The following is a 20,877-nucleotide window of genomic DNA, read 5'->3' as shown; positions in this document are numbered from 1 at the left end:
CCAAGAGTTAATAATTGTAAACTCTTGATGCAACCAAGCATTATATACTTGTTTATTTAATCAGGGGGACATTGAAGGCCTTTAAGGATTTGATGCACTCCTTGCAAGATGAATAAATCTTGGTCAAAGTGAGTAGCTCTGCTAGGCACTAAATGATAGATCATTTGTTACACTGTAACCTGTACTCTTAGCTTCACGCTGTCATGTTTCAATAATAGTAACACAACCTCACTGTATACATGCTATGCAATATTAAGATTTGTTCAAGTAATCTTTGATCTGTTGTAATAGTTCTTTCTTGACATAGTCTGGTACAATAGCTACAGTAAAATAATATCAAATTATACTGAACAGTTTATGACAGTCATAGCCTGTATAAAACATGTCACACAATAATTATAGAGATCATGTTTAAAACCTGATCATTTGACTAACAAGTACTTACGTTGCATTAAGTCTTAAGCTGCATTTATTGATTACTAGCATTGGTATCTGCCCTACATGCAGGACCATTTCACATTCCACATTAACCACAATAGCATGAACCACTGCATTGGGAATGAAACATTAAAGATCATGTCCTAAAGTAGCATGCATGGTGATTTCTTGTATAAACCTTATTCAACCATCATGCAAGCCTAATTAAAGTGATGTGGGTTAACTAAACAGCAGAATAGTATGTAAACCAAACCAATAATTATCAAGACATGTGCATTGTGGTGCTGTCCTGTCATGCAGGTACTGTAATAACGTGTGGTCAACAAAACCTTCAATTATGGAACAATCTCCCAGAAAACATAGTCAACCAGCCATCTTTGAATGATTTTGAAGAATTATTGTATAGCTATTTATTTTAGATGTAGATTTAGCATTAAGTAGTCATTTTGTATCTTTGTGCCAATTGGCCTGTCCATGCCTGCCCTATACCAATATTCATGATACCTGCCCTACATGCAGGACCATTTCACATTAACCACAATAACATGAATCAGTGCTTTAGGAATGAAGCATTAAAGATCATGTCCTAAACTGAATATTGCATGGTGATACTGATATATATCATGAACCTTATTTCACCATCATGTAAGCAAGCCTAATAGTTAAAGTGATGTGAACATGGAGTTAGCAGAATTGCATGTAAGCTAAACCAATATCAGAACATGTGCAAATTATGTGGTGCTATCCTATCACGCAGACACTGTAATAGCACTTGTAGCTATACTGCAAGCAACTGAAGGTTTGAGCAAAGTCACAAAGAATTGGAGTTACAAAAAGAAGGCTCTTATTCTAATAGAACACACGGGGCAAACGTACATGCACCTAATTAGTCTGCCCATGCCTGCCCTATACCTATCAAATGTGCTACTGTATACTTTTCCACAGTCCATATGCAGTGTAGCAATACCAGTAAACTATGAACTTACTATGAAAAAAAAAGTTGAGTTAGAAAAAGTATGCACCAATAAGGTATATAAAATGAAACAAGTTGGATGTTGTGCTACTTCTAAAAACCAGGCGCCATGCAGCTAGCTACCTCATCTGGAATTAACCAACTGTGTATTACTATTTTAGTATATTTTATTGTAATTCTCAGATTTCATAATTCATGAAATTTTTGTAATTCTTCAATTACGTTGCTACAGTATGCACTGCTAAGGAAGCACTTGTTAAACAAACTGCTTTTAACAAAATATTATGCACAGAAGTATCTAAACTGTTTTATAGTTTGACTATAGTGTTTTTCCCACAAATTCTCTTGACAAAGCCTCAAAGCTGCTCTTCATTTCCGTTCGTGCACGTTGGAGATATGCCCCCTTTCCAACCAACCGAAGGGATAGGCTATTCCTGGTAGTCTATGAGGCCTGCACTGTTGTTTCTCAAATGTTAAACGCCTGTAAAACCCGAAGGGAAGGTAATTCACAAAGTCTGAGGAGTTGCCACACTCGTATTTCAGACCACCGAAAAGAAACCACCTCAGAGCAAACTTTACCAGTAGTGATGTGCGATATTAGGATTTTGGTTTCGGTATGATATTGATACGATAATTGGTAAAATATTGAAATTTCTATACTTTTTCGATATTTTTTCTTTTGATTAATTGTGTGGGGCAAATGTTTATAATTAGCAGCTATGCTTTATAGAATTTGTGATGAAGGTAATAACCAGCCTTGGAAAATGGTAGATGCTTTTTAAAATGGCTAAACTGTACAGAACTGAGCTTCATTTCTACTGTGATTGCACAATCACGCACCAAAAGTTGTAAATTACCAAAATGTTACTCAATATATTGAAAATTTTAGCAAAATATTGAGTATACGATAAATATTGATATCAGTTATAAAAATATTGAGATTCGATACGACATCAGTATTGAAAAATATATTGCAATGTCGATAATTTTTCGGTACATTGCACATCACTATTTACCAGTGCGTAAATTAATACAGATTTCATTTCGTTTTTACTTCTTACATGTAAAAGATGATTTTGCTCACGTGAGTGCATACAGGCAAACAGACAAACATACAGTAGATAGCTAGATATGTACACATAAACACACACACTTTTACGGGTGGGGTAAAACCGGGACGGGGACGGAAACAGTGAAAATGAATACTAGGGACAGGGAAATGAAGGGCTACAGTCAGGAATCCCTACTATCTACATGTAGGTTACAGTTGATGGACAAGACCTGGTTTCTGAATGGTTCAGTTCCAGAAACTGGTAAAACAAGATCAAGATACCCTAACAGAACACTCACTCTAATAGAGCAGTCACCCTAACACTAATGCAAAATGATAATAGGAATCTAATTTTAATGCTTCAAGGATCATTCCCAGGCCCCTATAGATTTGAATTCACTGAATGCATCATCTCATGTACACTAGTACTAAGGAATGCCTACATATTAAATCATGGCTGTATATTTAGACCCTAGCATTATAGCCTGGATTGAAAACCAGATATCAAAAGATTTTTTGCTATTTATAAATGTAAATTATGTGTAAACAAGGCTGAAAGATCCAAACACTACTGGAAAAGTATGTCCATGAAATCCCCGCTCTACTGTGAAGAGTCAGGCCCAATGGTCTGGGGAATGATCTTTGGGATGCATTAAATTAGACTCCCCATTATCATTTTGCAGTAGGATTAAAGTGACTGCGCTATTAAGGTGTCTGCTCCATTAGAGTGACTGTTCTATATAGGATATCTCGATCTTGTTTTACCAGTTTCTGGAAACCACTCAGAAACCACGTCTTGTCCATCCACTGTCACTATGCATGTAGTTAGTAGGGAGTCCTGACTGTAGCCCTTCATTTCCCTGTCCCTAGTATCCACTCTAGCTGTTTCTGTCCCCTGTCCCCGTCCCGGTTTTACCCCTCTTGGTCCCCGTCCCGGTTTTACCCATCCCCTTTTACGAAAACGATTTCAGTAAACCAGGCAGGCACCCACCTGGTTTTAAAAAAAGATTTTTGTCACTGGCGGGATTCAAACCCACACTCTACACAGCTGTAACCGCAACAACTTCAGGGAGGTGCTTTACCAGTTGAGTTGTTTATCATGTGGTTAGCAATGGAATGCAGCTGAAGTTTTCTCTACATCATGGCCTTCAACGTGCTGTAGGGAACGAAGGAATGTACGTAGAAGCTTGCAATACACTTTGCAACATAGCTAGATGGTGAGCGCTTCATTTCGCGTGTGAATTATCTCGATACGTGCACACATTTCCAAGTAATCGTCATCAATAGCTTACATATGAAAAAGTGTGTCATGAAAATGTTGCTATGAGAGAAAAAAATGTGAATTATCTCGATACGTGCACACATTTCCAAGTAATCGTCGTCAATAGCTTACATATGAAAAAGTGTGTCATGAAAATGTTGCTATGAGAGAAAAAAAAGTTGTCATGGGCAGGAAACGAACTGGGGACCTTTGGGCTAACAGTTCTATGTGCTATCACTTTGGTTGGTTTTAACAGGAATGTAGCCCAAGCTTTCCTCTACACCAACGCCTTCAATGCTTTATAGAGAACAAATGGAAGCAGGTAGCGATTCATAACAAAAAACTTGAAGTTGCCAGATGATGAGCACATAATTTCGTTAAAGTCCTGTGTCAATACATGCTTTGGTTGTCGAGTTAGCGGCATTGCATATGGACGGATAGACAGACAGCTTTTCAGCTTTATATAGATACAGAGCAGTCAACAGAATACTCTAATAGAACACACTTGTAAGTCCTAATGTGCCTTAATTCAGTAATTGCATGAAAATACTGAATTTGACAAAGTAAGGCTTCCATGCATTTCCGGTTTTAAGAATTTGAAAGACCTACATATTGCACATATTCAATGTAGAGTTACTACAGTATGTCATCAGTTTTTCATAACACTATGAAAGAGGTGTGAAATTTCTATATCAATAGCATGCTGAGAGATCAACTTAGCTACAGTTGGTTAAAGTCAAAAAATTGGACATGTGTGGAAGCTTGGTTTTGTCAAATGCCTACAGAGAAGACTAGACAACATTATCATCTAATTGGCTTGGCCAGGACCTGAGCCTGAGCAAGATTTGAGACTAGTCAGTTTAATAGCTAAAGCTTTAGAAGTAGCTAATATATAAATAACCTAGAATGCTCTGAGACACTCCAATAGAACATTCATGCAGAAATTCTAATAGAGCATTCATGCATACAGTGATGGAATACTCTGATTTGATCCATTAGTAACTATCCCATTATAGGTACCTGCAAGGAGGCCACAGAAGCTTAAGGCCTGTAAAGAAACTTGAAACTACCGCGCGCATACAGCATCATAATTAGACAGAGAATTTTGACGAATTCTCTATCTCTTGACTATTGACAAGGAAAATATTGACAAATGTCCTGCACCAGAAGTACTGTATTCTAATTAACTAATCACGTGAACTTTGACAAGGAAAATTTTGACAAATGGTAAGCATTTTGTCAAAATTTCCCCCAATCAAATTTTTACACTGTACGGCATGCTGAATGGCAACAAAAAAAAACAGACTAGGTGATAACCTGATCAACAGATAAACTTATATGCAATTGTTCTAATAGTATGTTTTGAGTATACATAATTTTATTTGCAGTTAATAACATAGAATTTGTGCAAATGTGTAGCATTAATTTTGGTTTGTGTCACTCAGTAAGGTGTCAGTGGGTGGGGACCATTAGAGCAAAGGAGGAATGAGGTTATATTGTCCATCCAGACCACTTACACATCTACAGTATGACAGTACACCTACGGTACACTGCACAAAAATAGTAACAAAGTAGTCGCGAGGGTTCGCACATGTTCGTTAAGTGCGAGGCCTTGCGAGTTGCTCGCATATGTTTAACGAACAGGTCGCATGCACTTAGCGAACATGTCGCCTAAGTTTAACGAACAGTTTGCGTAAGCTTCGTGAACTAATTGAATCATAAGCTGTTGACATAAGTAATGGTTTGCTTTTGAAGGTGTTGTGGGTAACCTAGCAATTGACCAACAGACTGCATTAAATGACCACTAATTGGTTTTATATAAGTGGCTTCATGAACCACACCAAAACAGACAGAGCACTTCGCAAGCCTCGCGATCCTTTCGCATACCATTTCCAAACCTTACAGTATCTGTTCTCAAACCTTAGAAAATCTGTTTGCGACCTAACAGACTTCACAAACATTCACGAGCCCTCACAACTTCTTCGTTACTTTTTTTGTACACAATACCGTATAAGTTTTAATTTACAACATAGCAGAAACAGGTAGTTTTGCTGTGTATGGTACACATGTACAGTAGGTTATACAATTTACTATACAGCAATGCTGAATATTAACTAACATCTTGCTTTAGGTGTAATCTCAGTGACCAGCATATCGACTGTTATCTGCTCCAAACCTTTTTCACGTATTACATCTAAATTAAAAGATTAAACACATGCAATAATCATCTACTGTACATGTTCAATATGTTACAATAACAAATGGATAGGAAATTGACATACAGTACAGTACAAATCTCAAATATACCTAATAGAGCAGACTTTTATTATACTAACTCTTTAATATCATACTAGTACAACAGCTAGTTGAAAAGGTATGACTAAAAAGGATTTTGTTAAAAAGTACTGGTGAGTGCATAGACACAGGGGATAACCAGTGGAGCATGCACCCAAGGCCTACATGCTGACTTTGTCAAATTATAGTTGGTTAACAGTTTGGAATGCTGTTAGGATAAAGGAGGAATTCTAGCTGTGGGGATAAAGCCCCAATTGTCAGAACCACCAGCATGGTTTCCAGTACTGTCTTCTCAACACATCAACTGTCTCCCGTATGGTTGCATTATCTACTGTAAATCTATTAGTACAGAGAAATACCAGAAAGGGTACACCGAAAAGATACAACAGGTAAAATTGAAATCTAGGATACAGTGTAGTCCAGTGACGAGTGATACATATTTCTAGGCAGGAAAGTCCAAACCTTCATTACCCTTACCAAGGTACATATTCAGATGAGTTTTAGACTGGTGTGGTGGTGAAACTACATCATGCAAGGTATGGCTTACAATGCAAGCTTACCAGTTAGCTTCCCATTTAAGTCCAGCAAAACTATAGTCTAATGACCGGCCCTTAAGTAGTTAATCCAACTTAGCAACAGAGCAGTTCATAATACAGTCCGAGTCACACCAACCAATAATTTGAAAATACTGTATACAGGGTATGTGCTACGTAAATAATAAACTATAACTTGGTGGTGCCAAATTTTTGTGATGTGTGCCACACTTTACTCCTATGAATTCACTGTATTTGTAGTCTTGGTGGCTGATTATGCAAAGGAACATAAGCTAAAGGCATTTAATATATATCATGTCAATGACACTTCTGCAGACAGACTATATATGTACTGCTAAAGTCACTACCTTTACAATGTTCCTTCACTTGGTCTCTCCACCCACACTCTCGCAATCTTGTTCTTAACAAATCTTTCAGCCTGTATAGATCAGTATTACTGATGTATGTACTGTAAACTGCTATATGTACCTCTCTCTTTGCCCATCTTCATCTAATTTTTGGTATATTTGTTGTTGCATTTGTTCTTCCTTCCGTCTTTTTTCGTTTAGTCTAATGAAATGTCAGATGGTACTTAATATCTACATACATACATACATCGACAATAATCTTATCACAAAATTAATGTATAGACCAAAATTTCATGACTAGCCAGCTATTTGGTATTGAAAAAAAGGAGATATGCTACATCTAAGACATTAATTACAATTTATTACAGAGGTGAACAAATACACTGTAGTAGAAGACAATCAAGTTGCAAACAAAGTGAAACCCAGTACTTCAAGTTTAAGACATCTGCATGTGTGTCACACAGCTCATGCCAGCCAGTAATATGCCAGTGAACAGCCAAAAAAGGAACAGTGGAATCAACTTATTATATAGCTAAGCTTTTTAAAAACCCAAGACAGTATTTTTAAATACATTGTTAAGGACTTGTTTACAAGTCCACAATATTTAACTAAAACTTTTAGCCCTGCCTATAGCCTGCTGTATTAATATGGATGTCTAAACCCAGCAATAATCATTGGTATGTTTTCTCTGTAAATTTAGTGCAAAAGATGGCTCTGTGTGTGTCGTTTGGACTTTAGATTCAATGATTTCATAGTGTAGCAGTGTGCTTCAGCTCTAAGACAACATCTTTCCTACTCTAGAAAATAATGGGAGACAATGGCAGGCCAGCTTTTTTATACACTCAGCTTGAGGATACAATGGCCTCGGTCGTGGTAGCTAAAACCAAAACGCCTGTCAGACTACAGCATGCTTCACAAGGTGTGTACAGTGAAAGGTGGAGCTGCTTTATTTTCACTCGCAATTACCTTTCTTGTATATAATAGTCTCAACCCCAGGCCATTTTGCAGTCTAACACTGTATATCATTTTTTTGATAGACTCCAGTACAACTGGGTGTCACTTCCTGCAACAGTCACTGTACTATAATAGCAGTCAAAGCAAAACTTAAAGTGAAAGATAACAGCATGAATAATTAATGGGATCAGGTCAATAGTAAGACAAAATTTTGACAAGTCAAAATCAAAAATTGATCTGACCATGGTTGCAGATTGTAGTACAGTGGCTATAGGAGTGACACCCCCTTGCACTGCACATACATGTGTTGAACTTTTTGTTTTATCCACTCCCTTCTTGAACAACTATATCACATTTACTAACGTATCACACGTGCATAAACTATTAGTATTTTAAATATATTTTACAAGATAATAAACAGCAAAATACAACAAAATACAGCATACAATCATACGATTTACAAGCATCCTACGTACTAAAACTTCAAATTTTAAATTACAACTTACTCAGCCATGTACACAACTTTCCTCAACTAATGCACACCAACTAAATCAGTAAACTGGACGTATTACGGATCCGAAGAATCGCATTTCACGTGTAAACCACGTTACCTGTGTGCCGTTCGTTGTGTGCTTTGGAACAATGGCGCTGTTGTTCACTGGTAGGAATTTACTGAAAGGGAATTCTGCAACCGTACTTGCTAAGGCATCCACTGGAGCTGTAATCCGGAAAAGGTACGTACAATGACTTTACGCAAAAGCGAGCATACGATTTATAAGTAGTCATAAAAGAAGGCGTATATGGAGCATTGAGAAAATGTTAGTCAATGGGATATGGCTGTAACAGAGATGCCAACCTCTGAACAATTTTAGGAGTGAGACCTCAAATTCTACCAGCAATGTGGACCAGACTCCAGTGCAGCTCCAGGATTTTTGGTAGTGAAGACCAAAAAAAAAAAAAAAGGTCGCTGCATGCTCAAAGTACAAAAATAAGCACAGGGCTAAGGCCCCTATTCGGTGATTATTAGTTTCTCATCCAGCCTTTCTAATTATTATGATGCGGGCGGGAGGGTATTACCATTATGCCATTATTTTATAATATTAACACACTGATGTACAGACCTTGTCCAAATTGTCTTTCTTTCTTACTACAAACATTTCCTTCACCAGCTGATTCTAATTTTCGCGATCGCCAACTGTTTTTCGACAGTCAACTGAAAGCCTGCTTTGATGAAGTCGATAGAGCACGATTTCAACTGGCACCAGCAATTTGCTAAGGAAAACAACAGCTCTCCTGGTGATATATAGCGCATTGTAGCATTCATCAACAAAAATTATAACAGTTTGATATCACGTGTTCTTCTGAGCATGCGCAGAGTAAATAATGGCTTACCATGCGGTAGCTTAAGAGGGATGCGGGCGGTGGATGAGAAACTAATAATCACCAAATAGGGGCCTAATGATGAAGCAGATAAGGCGTGACAAATGCGTGAGAACTAAGCTGATCGAGTGAGAAACAGAGGGTTAGGCGTGAGATTACTAGCCAAAGAATGAGACTCACGCCTAATGCGTGAGAGTTAGCATGTCTGCTGTAATGTGTGCCCATGACAATTATGGTTACTCTTTGAGAAATTGTCAGAATTGTTTTCCATGCACCAGTAGGCCTATTCGTATACTTCGTGGTGAGCAAATATTGTGTTTCAGTTCATGTATGCAGTCATACGGTGTGGTAGTACTGTTAGTGCGAATCATGAAGGTTTTGGGCTTTCTTGCCTATAAATATCACTTTACATGCTTGACCGTATTGTTTATAGCCAAGCCTATTTGAGAGGAACCCCAAACCATTTAAGCAGTTCATTTGTGCACCTGTCAAGGCTTCTGTGATCCTCTGCCATCTACTGTCCCATTTCCTGTGCAATGAAAATAATAAATTTTAATGAATAACAAATATTGAAATATTAAAAGATGAAATACTTAATGTTGGGACTCTTGTATGGGGTCGTAGGCTACCACTTACCACTATAACCACTCCTCTCGTTTCAAGTTGTCACAATTACAATACAAGTGGCCATATTTAGAAGAAAATGTCTGATTGTGCATGAACATACAGGCTGTATGTGTCAACTATTTTCATTAATATTAATTGTGCGTACAATGCAGCATCTACTGTACATGGTGCAAATATGCAATAGGTACGACATGGATGCAGTGTATGTATGTGTACAAGCGGTTAAAACTGTTACTTTTAGCTCTTGGTGGAGTCATGTTGAGGAAGGCCCACCTGATGTGATATTTGGGGTGGTGGAAGCTTACAATCGTGATGATCATCCTCAGAAAGTCAATCTTGGTATTGGAGCTTACCGTGATGATAATGGAAAACCATGGGTGCTACCTGTAGTCAGAAAAGTGAGTGTACATATTACTTGTATCGATCAAGAGTTATGAACTCTTGTTGTATTTTATGTATGTGTAAGTGTCATAGCACTAGGTGAACCAACTAAATTAAGGGCTATATTATTTCTTCATCTCGAGACAGCTCTTTGAGTGCTATATTTATTGTTTGCGACAAGCCAAGGGAATGCTTAATATAACTTGAATTATATAGTGTACAAAAACATGCATGGATAAATTTTTTATTTTCAACAAAGTGCACAAAAAAATTGGAATTTTTCAACTAGAGTAGGGACCATAGGACATCGATGAAAAGTACTGAAACAAGATGGAGTAGTGCATGATATTAAATCACACTAAAACAATAAGAAGTGTTATATCCCTACTGTGCTACTTCTTATGGTATCTTGAGCACAGTAGGGATAACACTTCTTATTGTTTTACTATGATTTAATATTGTGCTTGTTTCAGTACTTTTTATTGATGTGCTATATGGTCTCTACTCTAGTTAAAAATTCCAAAAAATTTTGTGTACTTGGTTAATTTTTTTTGTAAAATAAAATTATGACTGGTGAACCCATGCATGCATACGACATCAAAAGAAATGGCGCCATGTGCCCCAGCTTCTGAAAAGTAAAGTATCCATTATTCTTCGTTAATTGTCAGCTATGTTCAACCTGTTACACAGCATTACAAATCAAGAACTGTTCGAAAAACTCTGCAATCGTAGTAGCTGCTATGAAAAATATGGACGATTTCCATTATAAAAGGAAGCCATCATGTGCTACTGCCTAATCTACACCTTTTGCTGTCAGCCAAGATGAATGGGACACAAACTGGTAAGTCCATGAAGAATGCATTGTACGTACTGTGGTATGCCAAAAGGCACCTCTCGGGCCAAAGCGATGTCAAACAGTGAAAAAATCAAGCCTGTAGCCCTTGCCGTTATCGAGTTATGCTTGTCTGAAGGCATCGATCAGGCAGTCAGTCAGTAGAAACTCTGTTTAATATATATTTTATTAAATTTCGTAGCAACTTGTTGAAGCGTTTCGGGTCGATCTGAAGGCTTGTTTGGGCTTAGTTTTACCTAACCAATACTGCTTCATTGTCGTCAGGGAAAATTGAGGCTGGTTTTTGGGTGATGTTTTTGTGGGCCACGCGTACTCCTTTGTGGTCGTTTACCGTACACATGTACACTAATTCACCATGATTTCTTTATTAGTCATGCAGCCAATGTGTTTGTTTGTTTGTAATGTTATTCCATTTATTTTTAAAGGCTGAAAAAATGCTACAAGAAAAAGAATTAGACAAAGAGTATGCTGGGATAATGGGATATGAAACTTTTAGAAAAGCAGCAGCAAAACTTGCTTTTGGACCACAGGGTGATTTTATTGAGAATGGACTGGTATGGAATTGTGTGTACACATACTGTACTTATTGTTTTATTTTAAAGTATACCACGGCTCAAACCATATCTGGGACTGGAGCTCTGCGACTTGCAGCTAACTACTTGGTAATATTTCTTATGTAATTATACTATTGCCAAATGGATATACACTGTACAGTACAGACCAGAGTTAGTATTAAGGTGTTAGACTGCAAATTGTAGGATGGTACTTTTCAAACTCCAGCCATCAGAATGATTCACTGAATGCAGCTGTACATACCATAGTGATCACGTATAAGAAAGAGTAGGCCTCTCAATTCAACCCATGTACATGATCACTAAGACGGATTACTCTATTTAAACAAAGCCAAGTACAGTGTACATGTAGCTGTACCAGTTTTTAGTAATACCAATATACACCTGTAGTGTAACTTTAATCTAGTGTAAGAGTTTATGGGTATGAGATCAATGCTAAAACTACTAATACACAATGTGAGTCAATATCTGCATTGCCCAATATGCAAAATGTAGACTAGTGTTCCATACAATGGGTTAATTTATATTTGAATGCTCAAACTTCATGCGTACGTAGCACCCAGCAAAAAAATGTCTGTGCATTTAACTGAATTGTTATTGAGTGGGTGACCATGTATTATGCTGTATGTGTACCAATACAATTGAAATAGAAACAATGATAAGAGGATATATCACATCTACAAGGAAATGTAGACTGCTACTGTATGCTAAGGGAAATTTTGTTTTGCAGAGCAGAAACGATCATGTCGTGGTGGTTTATAGAAGGAAGTGAGATTGTTACTGTAGCTGCATGTGGGGGGAGATGTTGAGTAGCTTCAGGGTCTGGAACTTACTAGCAATTGGCTTGAGATACGATGCAATGTCATGACACCATTTCAACTGTGGTTCAATTTTTGCAGCATAAATTCCATGTAATAACGAGTACAAGAAGTTCAAATAGATTGTGGTACTGTATGCTGTACTTGCCATACAGCCTGTAATTAGCTTCTTTTTTTTTCAAAGATTTTTGTAGAAGCACTGTTCTTTGTATAATTCAAGTTCCTTTGAAAATAATCTTTTATAGTGTATACAATATTTCAAGCTCTGCTACAAGTATCTCTCCTGTCAACATTTAATGTAACTTCTGGTTTGCTTTATTAGAGCTACGTGTGTACATGTGTATATGCAATCATACACCTGTGTACAGTTACAGTACATTCTGTTGTATTTGATTTTAGAAAAAGTACTTTCCATACGATAAAAAGGTCTATGTTCCAGATCGTACCTGGGGTAACCATGTCCCAGTCTTAAGGTAAAGCTGTACGCATACATGTAATGTACATGTAAACATGCATATGATCAATGTATTGTTCACTATTGCTTGGCCACACTGTAAGTTATATTTATTAGTGTACTGTAATAACAACTGAGTACTATATCCCAGTGCATGGAGAGTTTATGGATTAAGTAAGAGTTCCTGTCAGTGTGATCAAGATTTGTGTAGATTTATAATTAGCTTCATACAGTAGCTACAGGTGTACTGTACTGGGCTTACAGTAAGTGCCAGCAAAAGCATACCACTTAATCTGACAGTGAAAGAATTTTAAAAGTGTATTCAAGTAGCTTTGTTTGTGTTTGTGGTGAAAAATGAAACATGCTGTCATGGCAATAAGAATTGGACCCAGTCTAATATCCTAGTGCAAAGTATTAGAATAATTAATAATGTACAATGTCTCAAATAGTGCAGAAGTACAATCAATAGTGTGGTGATATAGCTACAATATACTGTCTAGAATCAACAATGTTTTCTCAATTGTGATGGGTAGTAATGTAGTTGCATCCTTCTAACAGAGCATGCATGGATTGTTTTAGTACAATCCAGTACTTCATTGATCTATGAAATTACAATTAATGTTTATTTATAAGCAGAATTTTCATTTATAAAGCAGAAATTAAGCAAGGTGATTCAGCCGAAATAGCAGTGGTTTAGTGGTTAAAGATGCGGGTGTTAAGTATGGAGCTCCCTGGTTCGAACTACACTTTATGGTAAGCTTTTTTTTTCTTCGACATTTTTGTGCTCCTTTTTTTTATCCCACGGTGACTGCTCTATTACAGTATCTTAATCCCGCAATATTATTCTGTACTTGCTTTATTACTTTGTAGCTGCTATTCAAACTATCAAAAGGCACTGACTGTTATGATGATCAGCCTATGTATATACCAATTTTCTAGTTATTCCCATACTCAGTTTACCCTGTAGCCATGACAAAAGTGTAATCTTTTTTAACGTGAATAATACTCATAACTCCTTGGATATACATCAGATTCACAGTAAATGTGGTACATGAATTCACCTTCATACGCTCTTCATTTGTACCAAAGATCAAGGCAATTGAATTACAAGTTACGTTTTATAGCAATTTTGCAAAGTGTGTGAAAGAAATTGAAGCCCTCATAGCCCCTGTACAGGAAAAAAAAAAAGAAGAAAATTAATGAAGAAAATAAATTTAAACTTTGAATGACCACATCTCGCAAATGGCTGTTGTGAATTTAATCAAATTTGCTGTGTGGCCTATCCTACTGTACTTGGCAGACAGCAAAATGGTGTGCTTTGTAGAAGGGGCCATGAAACTGTGTACGCATAAAAAGCTCTTCCTGTTAATATACTCACAGTGTGGCATACTGGCTTTCTTGGCACTACCGTGTGTCTTGATCAGAATTTAGTACTGTATATTAGGGATCATGGAGGTTTGGGTTTTTCTGGCCAAAAATACCACCCAAAAACCAGCTTCACAATACCATCCTGGCGCCTTGGCAGTATTGGTATAACCAAGCCCAACCAGTACGACCCTAAATACTTCCAATAGATTGCTACAAAAAAAATTTAAATTTTAGAATTTTCTGCTACAAGTGTACTGTAACTCAATAATGGCTAAGGCTACGGGCTTGATTTTTCACTCTTCGATGTCGCTTCAGCGCAACCACAGTACATACAATGCACATGTACGTACAATGCGTGCGTGGATGTACAATGCATGCACGTTTTGGCATACCACAGTACATACAATGCACGCATCATGGACTTACTGTGTCCCATTTCTTTTTTAAAGGTGTCGATTTGCATAGTGCAATGGCTTTCCTACGTTTGAAATGTGTATTTTCCGTGGAGGCTGGGTTGATTGCAGAAGCGCTTCTCCTACTGTTCTTCGTTTGTATTGCTGTGAAACAGGCTGAATGTAGCTGAAAGCAAAGTGTAATGACCACTTCACTTCTGAGTCAGTAGTTGATGGTTAGGGCATCCATTAAGTGAAAACATTACCTCTGGCACCATCCTTTCTTTTGATGCGGTATGTGAGGGTTCCCCAGTCATAATAAAAGTTAACAAAAGAAGTATAGGAAATAATTAAGAGTTGCAAGTTCAATTAGGAATCATAGAAAATAAAGTAGGAAAACAAGGGAGGTCACCTACACCTGTAGATATAGTACTGTAGTGGACATTTAATCCCTGATTTAGTCATCAGTACAGAGATTAAATGTCCATCTGCACCTCCTTTGTTTTTTTTTTGCTAATCCCTATTCGAACATAAAAATTCTTATATACTTATAAAAATCTAAGTGGCATCCTCTTACTGTATATACGGCATCCTCATTATTTCATGGTACTATACACACTGTATATGTTTGTAGTAAATATTTGGCCTACTGTGAATAACAGTTACATGTACATGCGTTTTAGTCATGCAGGACTAGCAACTGATACTTACAAGTATTACAATCCTAATACTTGTATGTTTGATCCTGAAGGTGCTTATGATAGCTTGAAGGTGAATTATCATATGCATTATGTGATATATGGAATATTTTGCATATTATCATGATTAAATGTACAGCATCTCACTTTTTTTTTACTGAATTCTTTCTAGAACTTACCCAAAAATTCTCTGGTTTTGTTTCATGCTTGTGCTCACAATCCTACTGGAGCTGACCCATATCCTGAACACTGGGAAGAAATATCAAAGATTTGCAAGGTAGAAAGTAGTACATACAGTATATGTCTGTTTGGCCATTTAGTATATCCAAATTTACACGACACATGCCATACTGTCTCTGTATATAAGTATGTTATGTATGTTTGTATGTGTATATATTATCTGTGTGTATACAAACGTAATTATTAGCCTGCATGTGCTCTTCTTCAAGGATCGTAACCATTTCATTTTCATTGATATGGCATATCAAGGGTATGCTACTGGTGATTTGAATAGAGATGCTTTTGCTGTACGGCAGTTCGTAAAAGATGGACATAAATTATTGCTTACACAGTCATTTGCAAAGAATATGGGACTTTATGGTAAGTTGACTGAATTGTCATCAAGTATTAGTGCATGGTTTACCTCATACTGGGCCAAGATCACCCAGCTGCTAACATGCAAATCTGAAATTCTTGGAGAATGACCTCATGCAGTGTAGTATTGTATGTACTTTTTGATGTTACCAAAGTATATATGTCTTGTGCTTTCAAATGACATCTGAGGTGTTCAAATTTTCTAGCCATGATACTCTTACTGTGTAGATCCACAATACACTGTAAGTTTGATAAACTTCATCACAGAAAAGCAGACCAGCAGCAATGGATTAATTGCCATGAATGAGCAAATATGTTTCAATAGAATTAGCATGTATACAGTATACAAAATAAATCAGAGCTTTCTATATACAACTGTATACAGATTGTATAAAATTCTGTTAGACTTGTGCCATTCCAATCTTTAGGTGAACGAGTAGGAGCGATGACTATTTTAACTGACAGTAAGGAGGAGACCAAAGCTGTGGAATCACAAGTGAAGATTATCATTAGACCAATGTGGGCTAATCCACCAATTAATGGTGCCAGGATTGCCACAATCATACTTTCTACCAAAGAACTCTATGATCAATGGTAAACATTTTGTTGTATGACATGTATTCACAGTATATGGTACTGCTCAAACGCAATGTCGTCTAGCAAGAGTGCAAGCGATTAAAAAACTTGCTAATCAAGGGTGTGGCACCCATTTCGCTTGCGAGAATTCACATGGGATGAATACTCGTAAGCAAAATGGGTGCCACACCCCGAGTTTTTAATCACTTGCACTCTCACAAGATGATGTTGTGTTTGAGCGGTATGTACCGTATATCCAATTATCCATGTTGTTTTTATGCTTAGTACTGTACACACTATCATTCTCTGCTATCATATTGTACATATTAGGGATCGTGAATGGTTTGGGTTTTTCTGGCCAAAAATATCAATCAAAAACCAGCCTTGCAATATCTTCATGCAGCCTTGGCAGTTAAGGTAATGTACAAGCAAGCCCAAAAACGTACAGAGCACCCATAAAAGTTACTACAGAATTTTTGCCTGCCTCCCTTCAGACAGGTACAAGTCAACAACCACTAGGGCAACGGGCCTGATTTTTTTACTGTTAGACATTGCTTCAGCTTGTTGATGCCTTTTGGTATACCGCATTACGTACAATGCATGCTTCATGGACTTACCTGTGTCCTCTTTTCTGTCCCATTTATCTTTGCTTACAGCGATACATGTTAATTCATGGTAGCACAGAGTGATGGCTTCCCTACATAATGGGAGTTTTCCATTGTGACTGGATTGATTGCAGAGGATGTCACACCCTTTAATTAGCAAGTTTTTTTTATTTGCTTGCACTCTCGTGAGGCGACATTGCATTTGAGCAGTGCCGTACCTAACCAATAGTGCTAAAATGCCATGAAGGTATTGTGAGGCTGGTTTCTGGTTAATATTTTTTTTGTGAGAAAGTACAAACCTCCATGATTCATAATATACTGTACAGTTGCAACCATACTGTATGATACAGCAGATCATATGGGATATACATGTATGTACCACTCTGTGTGGGCAGTTCAAAGGCACCACCAGTACCATAATTTGTAATGTAGCACTGCTGCAGACCGCAGTGAGTGCATTATAACTTATAATGCACTGGTTGCGGTTTTGTAGACCGCAACGAGTGCATTATAAGTTTTAATGCACTGACCGCAGTGCAATATACAGATATTGCACTGGCTGCAGTTTTGTACAACAGCACAAATGCCGGTGGCCAAGACCACTACGACACCTCACCTAATAGGTGGAAAGACACCTCACAGATCACTCGAATTCTTTTATACCCTGACATGTAAAGGTCGATTGTGGGCCATAACGTCACCAATACATATAATGTTTACCAAGCAGCCAATGGCGATCGAAAAAGCCAACGCGGTGGCCACAGCTCTAGTCTACATATATATAACATACTTATACACCTTACTAGTCTGGTGCCATCTTAGCCCAGATTAAACTGTAGTCTACTTCTACAATGACTCAATAAAACTATTGTATTCTAAATAATACTCACCTTTACGTTTCGATTGTGGTAACCAGTTTTGTCCTGCCACCAGATTCGAGTTTAGCCAGTGTAAGTAGTAAGAATTAGACTAGTATCGTTTAGTAGTTAGGTTTTGTTTACTTAAACCGTCTATTTAGCTGCTTTTTTTTGCTCGAGAGAATCACTATGGTGATTAGTCTGGCACTTAGTCTTTATGGCGATTGAGTGATCACGCTGGCATACTGGGCACTACATGATGAGAGTCGAAGAGCGAATGCAGGTTAGTGGTATAACCCATAGCATACTAGCTTTCAATATCTCAGGTGGCTGCAGTACTGTAGAGGGGACGTCATCGCAATGCTCGGCTTGGTTACCCACAATCGATGTTAGAAACCTGGCCTTTATAAGTGTTACAGCTGCCTTGTGAGACTCTCCCCACCTATTGGGTGAGTAGTACATAACAGTTATACAACGTGGACTCGTGCTCTGCCTGTATAAATGCACTTGCCTTCGGGCCTGATGGCCCTCAGGCTCGTGCATTTATATCAGGCAGAGCACTTGTGCCTGTTGTATAACTATTAATATGTACAGCTGTATGTACTGCTGGCTAGACACCTGCCAATTTTGATTTCCCCCATGACCATTTGGTATTATCTTATAGATACACTGTGCACACATATACTGTATCTATATAGATACACAGTGGTGTGTCATGTCAACAAGGAGCACTATAATTAACTACTGTAGCTCAACCAATAGTAGGGGCAAGAGATTGCTATATATATATATATATATTTTAATATTGATCAGTATAAGGCTGTTTCTAATAGACACAAGATAATTTTCTGTACATCTGTTGAATTGTTTCTTTGCTGTTTACAAGGTTGGTAGAAGTGAAGTCCATGGCAGATCGGACCATTCTTATGAGGGAAAGGTTGCATGAAGGCTTAGAAAAAGAAGGTGTGATAATATAATCTTAAGTGTAACTACATGTATATTTTACTACTGTACATTAATTCACACAGGTTCCAAACTGAACTGGTCTCACATTACAGGACAGATTGGTATGTTTTGCTTCTCTGGATTAAATGAGCAACAGGTAATAGAAATGTGTCACAACTACTGTATAAGATGCACAACAATTATACATGTATCTGCATCCTGGCATGATCACATCACACACACACACACACACACACACACACACACACACACACACACACACACACACACACACACACACACACACACACACACACACACACACACACACACACACACACACACACACACACACACACACACACACACACACACACACACACACACACACACACACACACACACACACACACACACACACACACACACACACACACACACACACACACACACACACACACACACACACACACACACACACACACACACACACCCCACCTTTAAACCGTGGGTTAATTTGTTTAAAGGTCACACTCATTCTGGAACTTAAGTCATGTTAATTGTGTGGCTAAAAACAAGGACTAGTTTGCATTTTTCTCAAATTTATTTCTATTACAACGCTTTTGTCAAGAAAGTTTCAGCCTTACAGGATGTACCTGTTGGTATATAGCAATAAAGAACAGGAACAGCAAAACAATGGGTTAATTTGCATAATGACCACACTGATAATAAACTACATGCACTTGTTTAATTCATAAGTCACAAGTGGAAAAGTCTGTGGTGTTGGGACTCATTGTGTTCACTGTGAACTGGCAAATTCATCAAAGTATAGTTTTTGGCCTACAGTATATTCACTCATGCTTGCAAGTAAGAAGGCAGTTCAAAGTTATAAATAATGATGATTTTAACACATTGTAGGCATACACACACACACGTATGTAACTCATCGAAATCATGTTTGCTTAATGATACAGAAATAAAAAGATTTTTTTGTAGACCGCCTTTGTATCAAAAGCAGACTTGTGCAAACAAATTGGATTTTTGCTCAGCAGGTCACATTTTTGTTATGACAGTATATTATACTTGTGCTTTTTAGGTGCAAAGATTGAGAGATGATTTTCACATTTACATGACGAAAGATGGCCGGATATCCATTGTTGCTTTGACCACTAAAAATGTTGACTATGTTGCTAAAGCAATTCATGAAGTTACCAAGTAGCATGTGTAAAAAAACACTTAGGTTTGTTATTACTGTTTTGTAACTTCTATGTACATTTTTGTACATAAATATATTGGATGCATTTATCCACTTAAAAATGTGTTAGGATTCTGAAGTATCAAGCAAGATTCATGGTGTTGTAATGTATAAAATATGGCTAGATGGTTTAGGTAGCCCTGCTGTGCTGTTACCTGTACATGCACATCAAATGTATTCAGAATCCCACAATGACATCTGGTACTTGTTTGTTTGATTTATAAATGAAACTTGATAATAGCTAGTACTTTTAAAGTCAAAGCTGTTGTGTGTATGGGTAGGTGTTCTGTAATGCTATGCATAGCAATAGCAGTAACCATAGCAACAACATGCATGGGACAATTTGCCACATAAAATGTAAAATTTATGCTGATAATAAAAAGCCTATCTAAAATGCCCAATGGTACTGTATAACCAGAATGTGTTGTAATTATTATGCTGAATTTCTGAATCACACTACAATGCTATGTACACTACTAATGACATGTACAATTTTCACAAATTGACAAATTTTCATGGTTTTATTTTTCTCCATGGATCACTCATTTTTCACTCAGGCTTCCTAATATTGATAATCATTGATTTTCAATAGGGCTATGCGATAATAGTAAAACCTATATCTCGATAAT

The 20,877-nt window shown here is 37.4% G+C and overlaps 2 protein-coding genes across 2 annotated transcripts; one reads left to right on the top strand and one right to left on the bottom strand.

Annotated features, from left to right (window-relative positions):
- Nucleotides 1-182: 182 nt before the first annotated feature.
- On the bottom strand, nt 183-8,499 carry LOC136264257 (transcription and mRNA export factor ENY2-like). The gene is made up of 5 exons (XM_066058967.1): nt 8,380-8,499; nt 7,041-7,121; nt 6,920-6,990; nt 5,843-5,917; nt 183-320 (listed from the first exon to the last, which is right to left on the bottom strand). The coding sequence occupies exons 1-5, from the start codon at nt 8,385-8,387 to the stop codon at nt 253-255; spliced, it is 303 nt and encodes a 100-aa protein (XP_065915039.1). The 5' UTR covers nt 8,388-8,499; the 3' UTR covers nt 183-252.
- On the top strand, nt 8,446-20,334 carry LOC136264255 (aspartate aminotransferase, mitochondrial-like). The gene is made up of 12 exons (XM_066058965.1): nt 8,446-8,607; nt 10,122-10,278; nt 11,540-11,668; nt 11,717-11,776; nt 12,904-12,977; nt 15,402-15,489; nt 15,589-15,693; nt 15,866-16,016; nt 16,439-16,604; nt 18,935-19,011; nt 19,077-19,150; nt 20,090-20,334. The coding sequence occupies exons 1-12, from the start codon at nt 8,516-8,518 to the stop codon at nt 20,210-20,212; spliced, it is 1,296 nt and encodes a 431-aa protein (XP_065915037.1). The 5' UTR covers nt 8,446-8,515; the 3' UTR covers nt 20,213-20,334.
- Nucleotides 20,335-20,877: the final 543 nt, after the last annotated feature.

This window comes from Dysidea avara, chromosome 8 (genome assembly GCF_963678975.1).
Source record: "Dysidea avara chromosome 8, odDysAvar1.4, whole genome shotgun sequence".
Classification (NCBI taxonomy): Eukaryota; Metazoa; Porifera; class Demospongiae; order Dictyoceratida; family Dysideidae; genus Dysidea; species Dysidea avara.
This window is presented reverse-complemented; position numbering and strand designations above follow the sequence as displayed.

Coding starts and splice junctions, on each gene's coding strand:
- LOC136264257 (XM_066058967.1), bottom strand. Junction 6,991..7,040: donor GAAGATGGGCAAAGAGAGAG/GTACATATAGCA, acceptor TGATCTATACAG/GCTGAAAGATTTGTTAAGAA. Junction 5,918..6,919: donor AGTGAAGGAACATTGTAAAG/GTAGTGACTTTA, acceptor CTTTTAATTTAG/ATGTAATACGTGAAAAAGGT.
- LOC136264255 (XM_066058965.1), top strand. CDS start 8,516: ATGGCGCTGTTGTTCACTGGTAGGAATTTACTGAAAGGGAATTCTGCA. Junction 11,669..11,716: donor ATTTTATTGAGAATGGACTG/GTATGGAATTGT, acceptor TTTATTTTAAAG/TATACCACGGCTCAAACCAT. Junction 11,777..12,903: donor GACTTGCAGCTAACTACTTG/GTAATATTTCTT, acceptor ATTTGATTTTAG/AAAAAGTACTTTCCATACGA.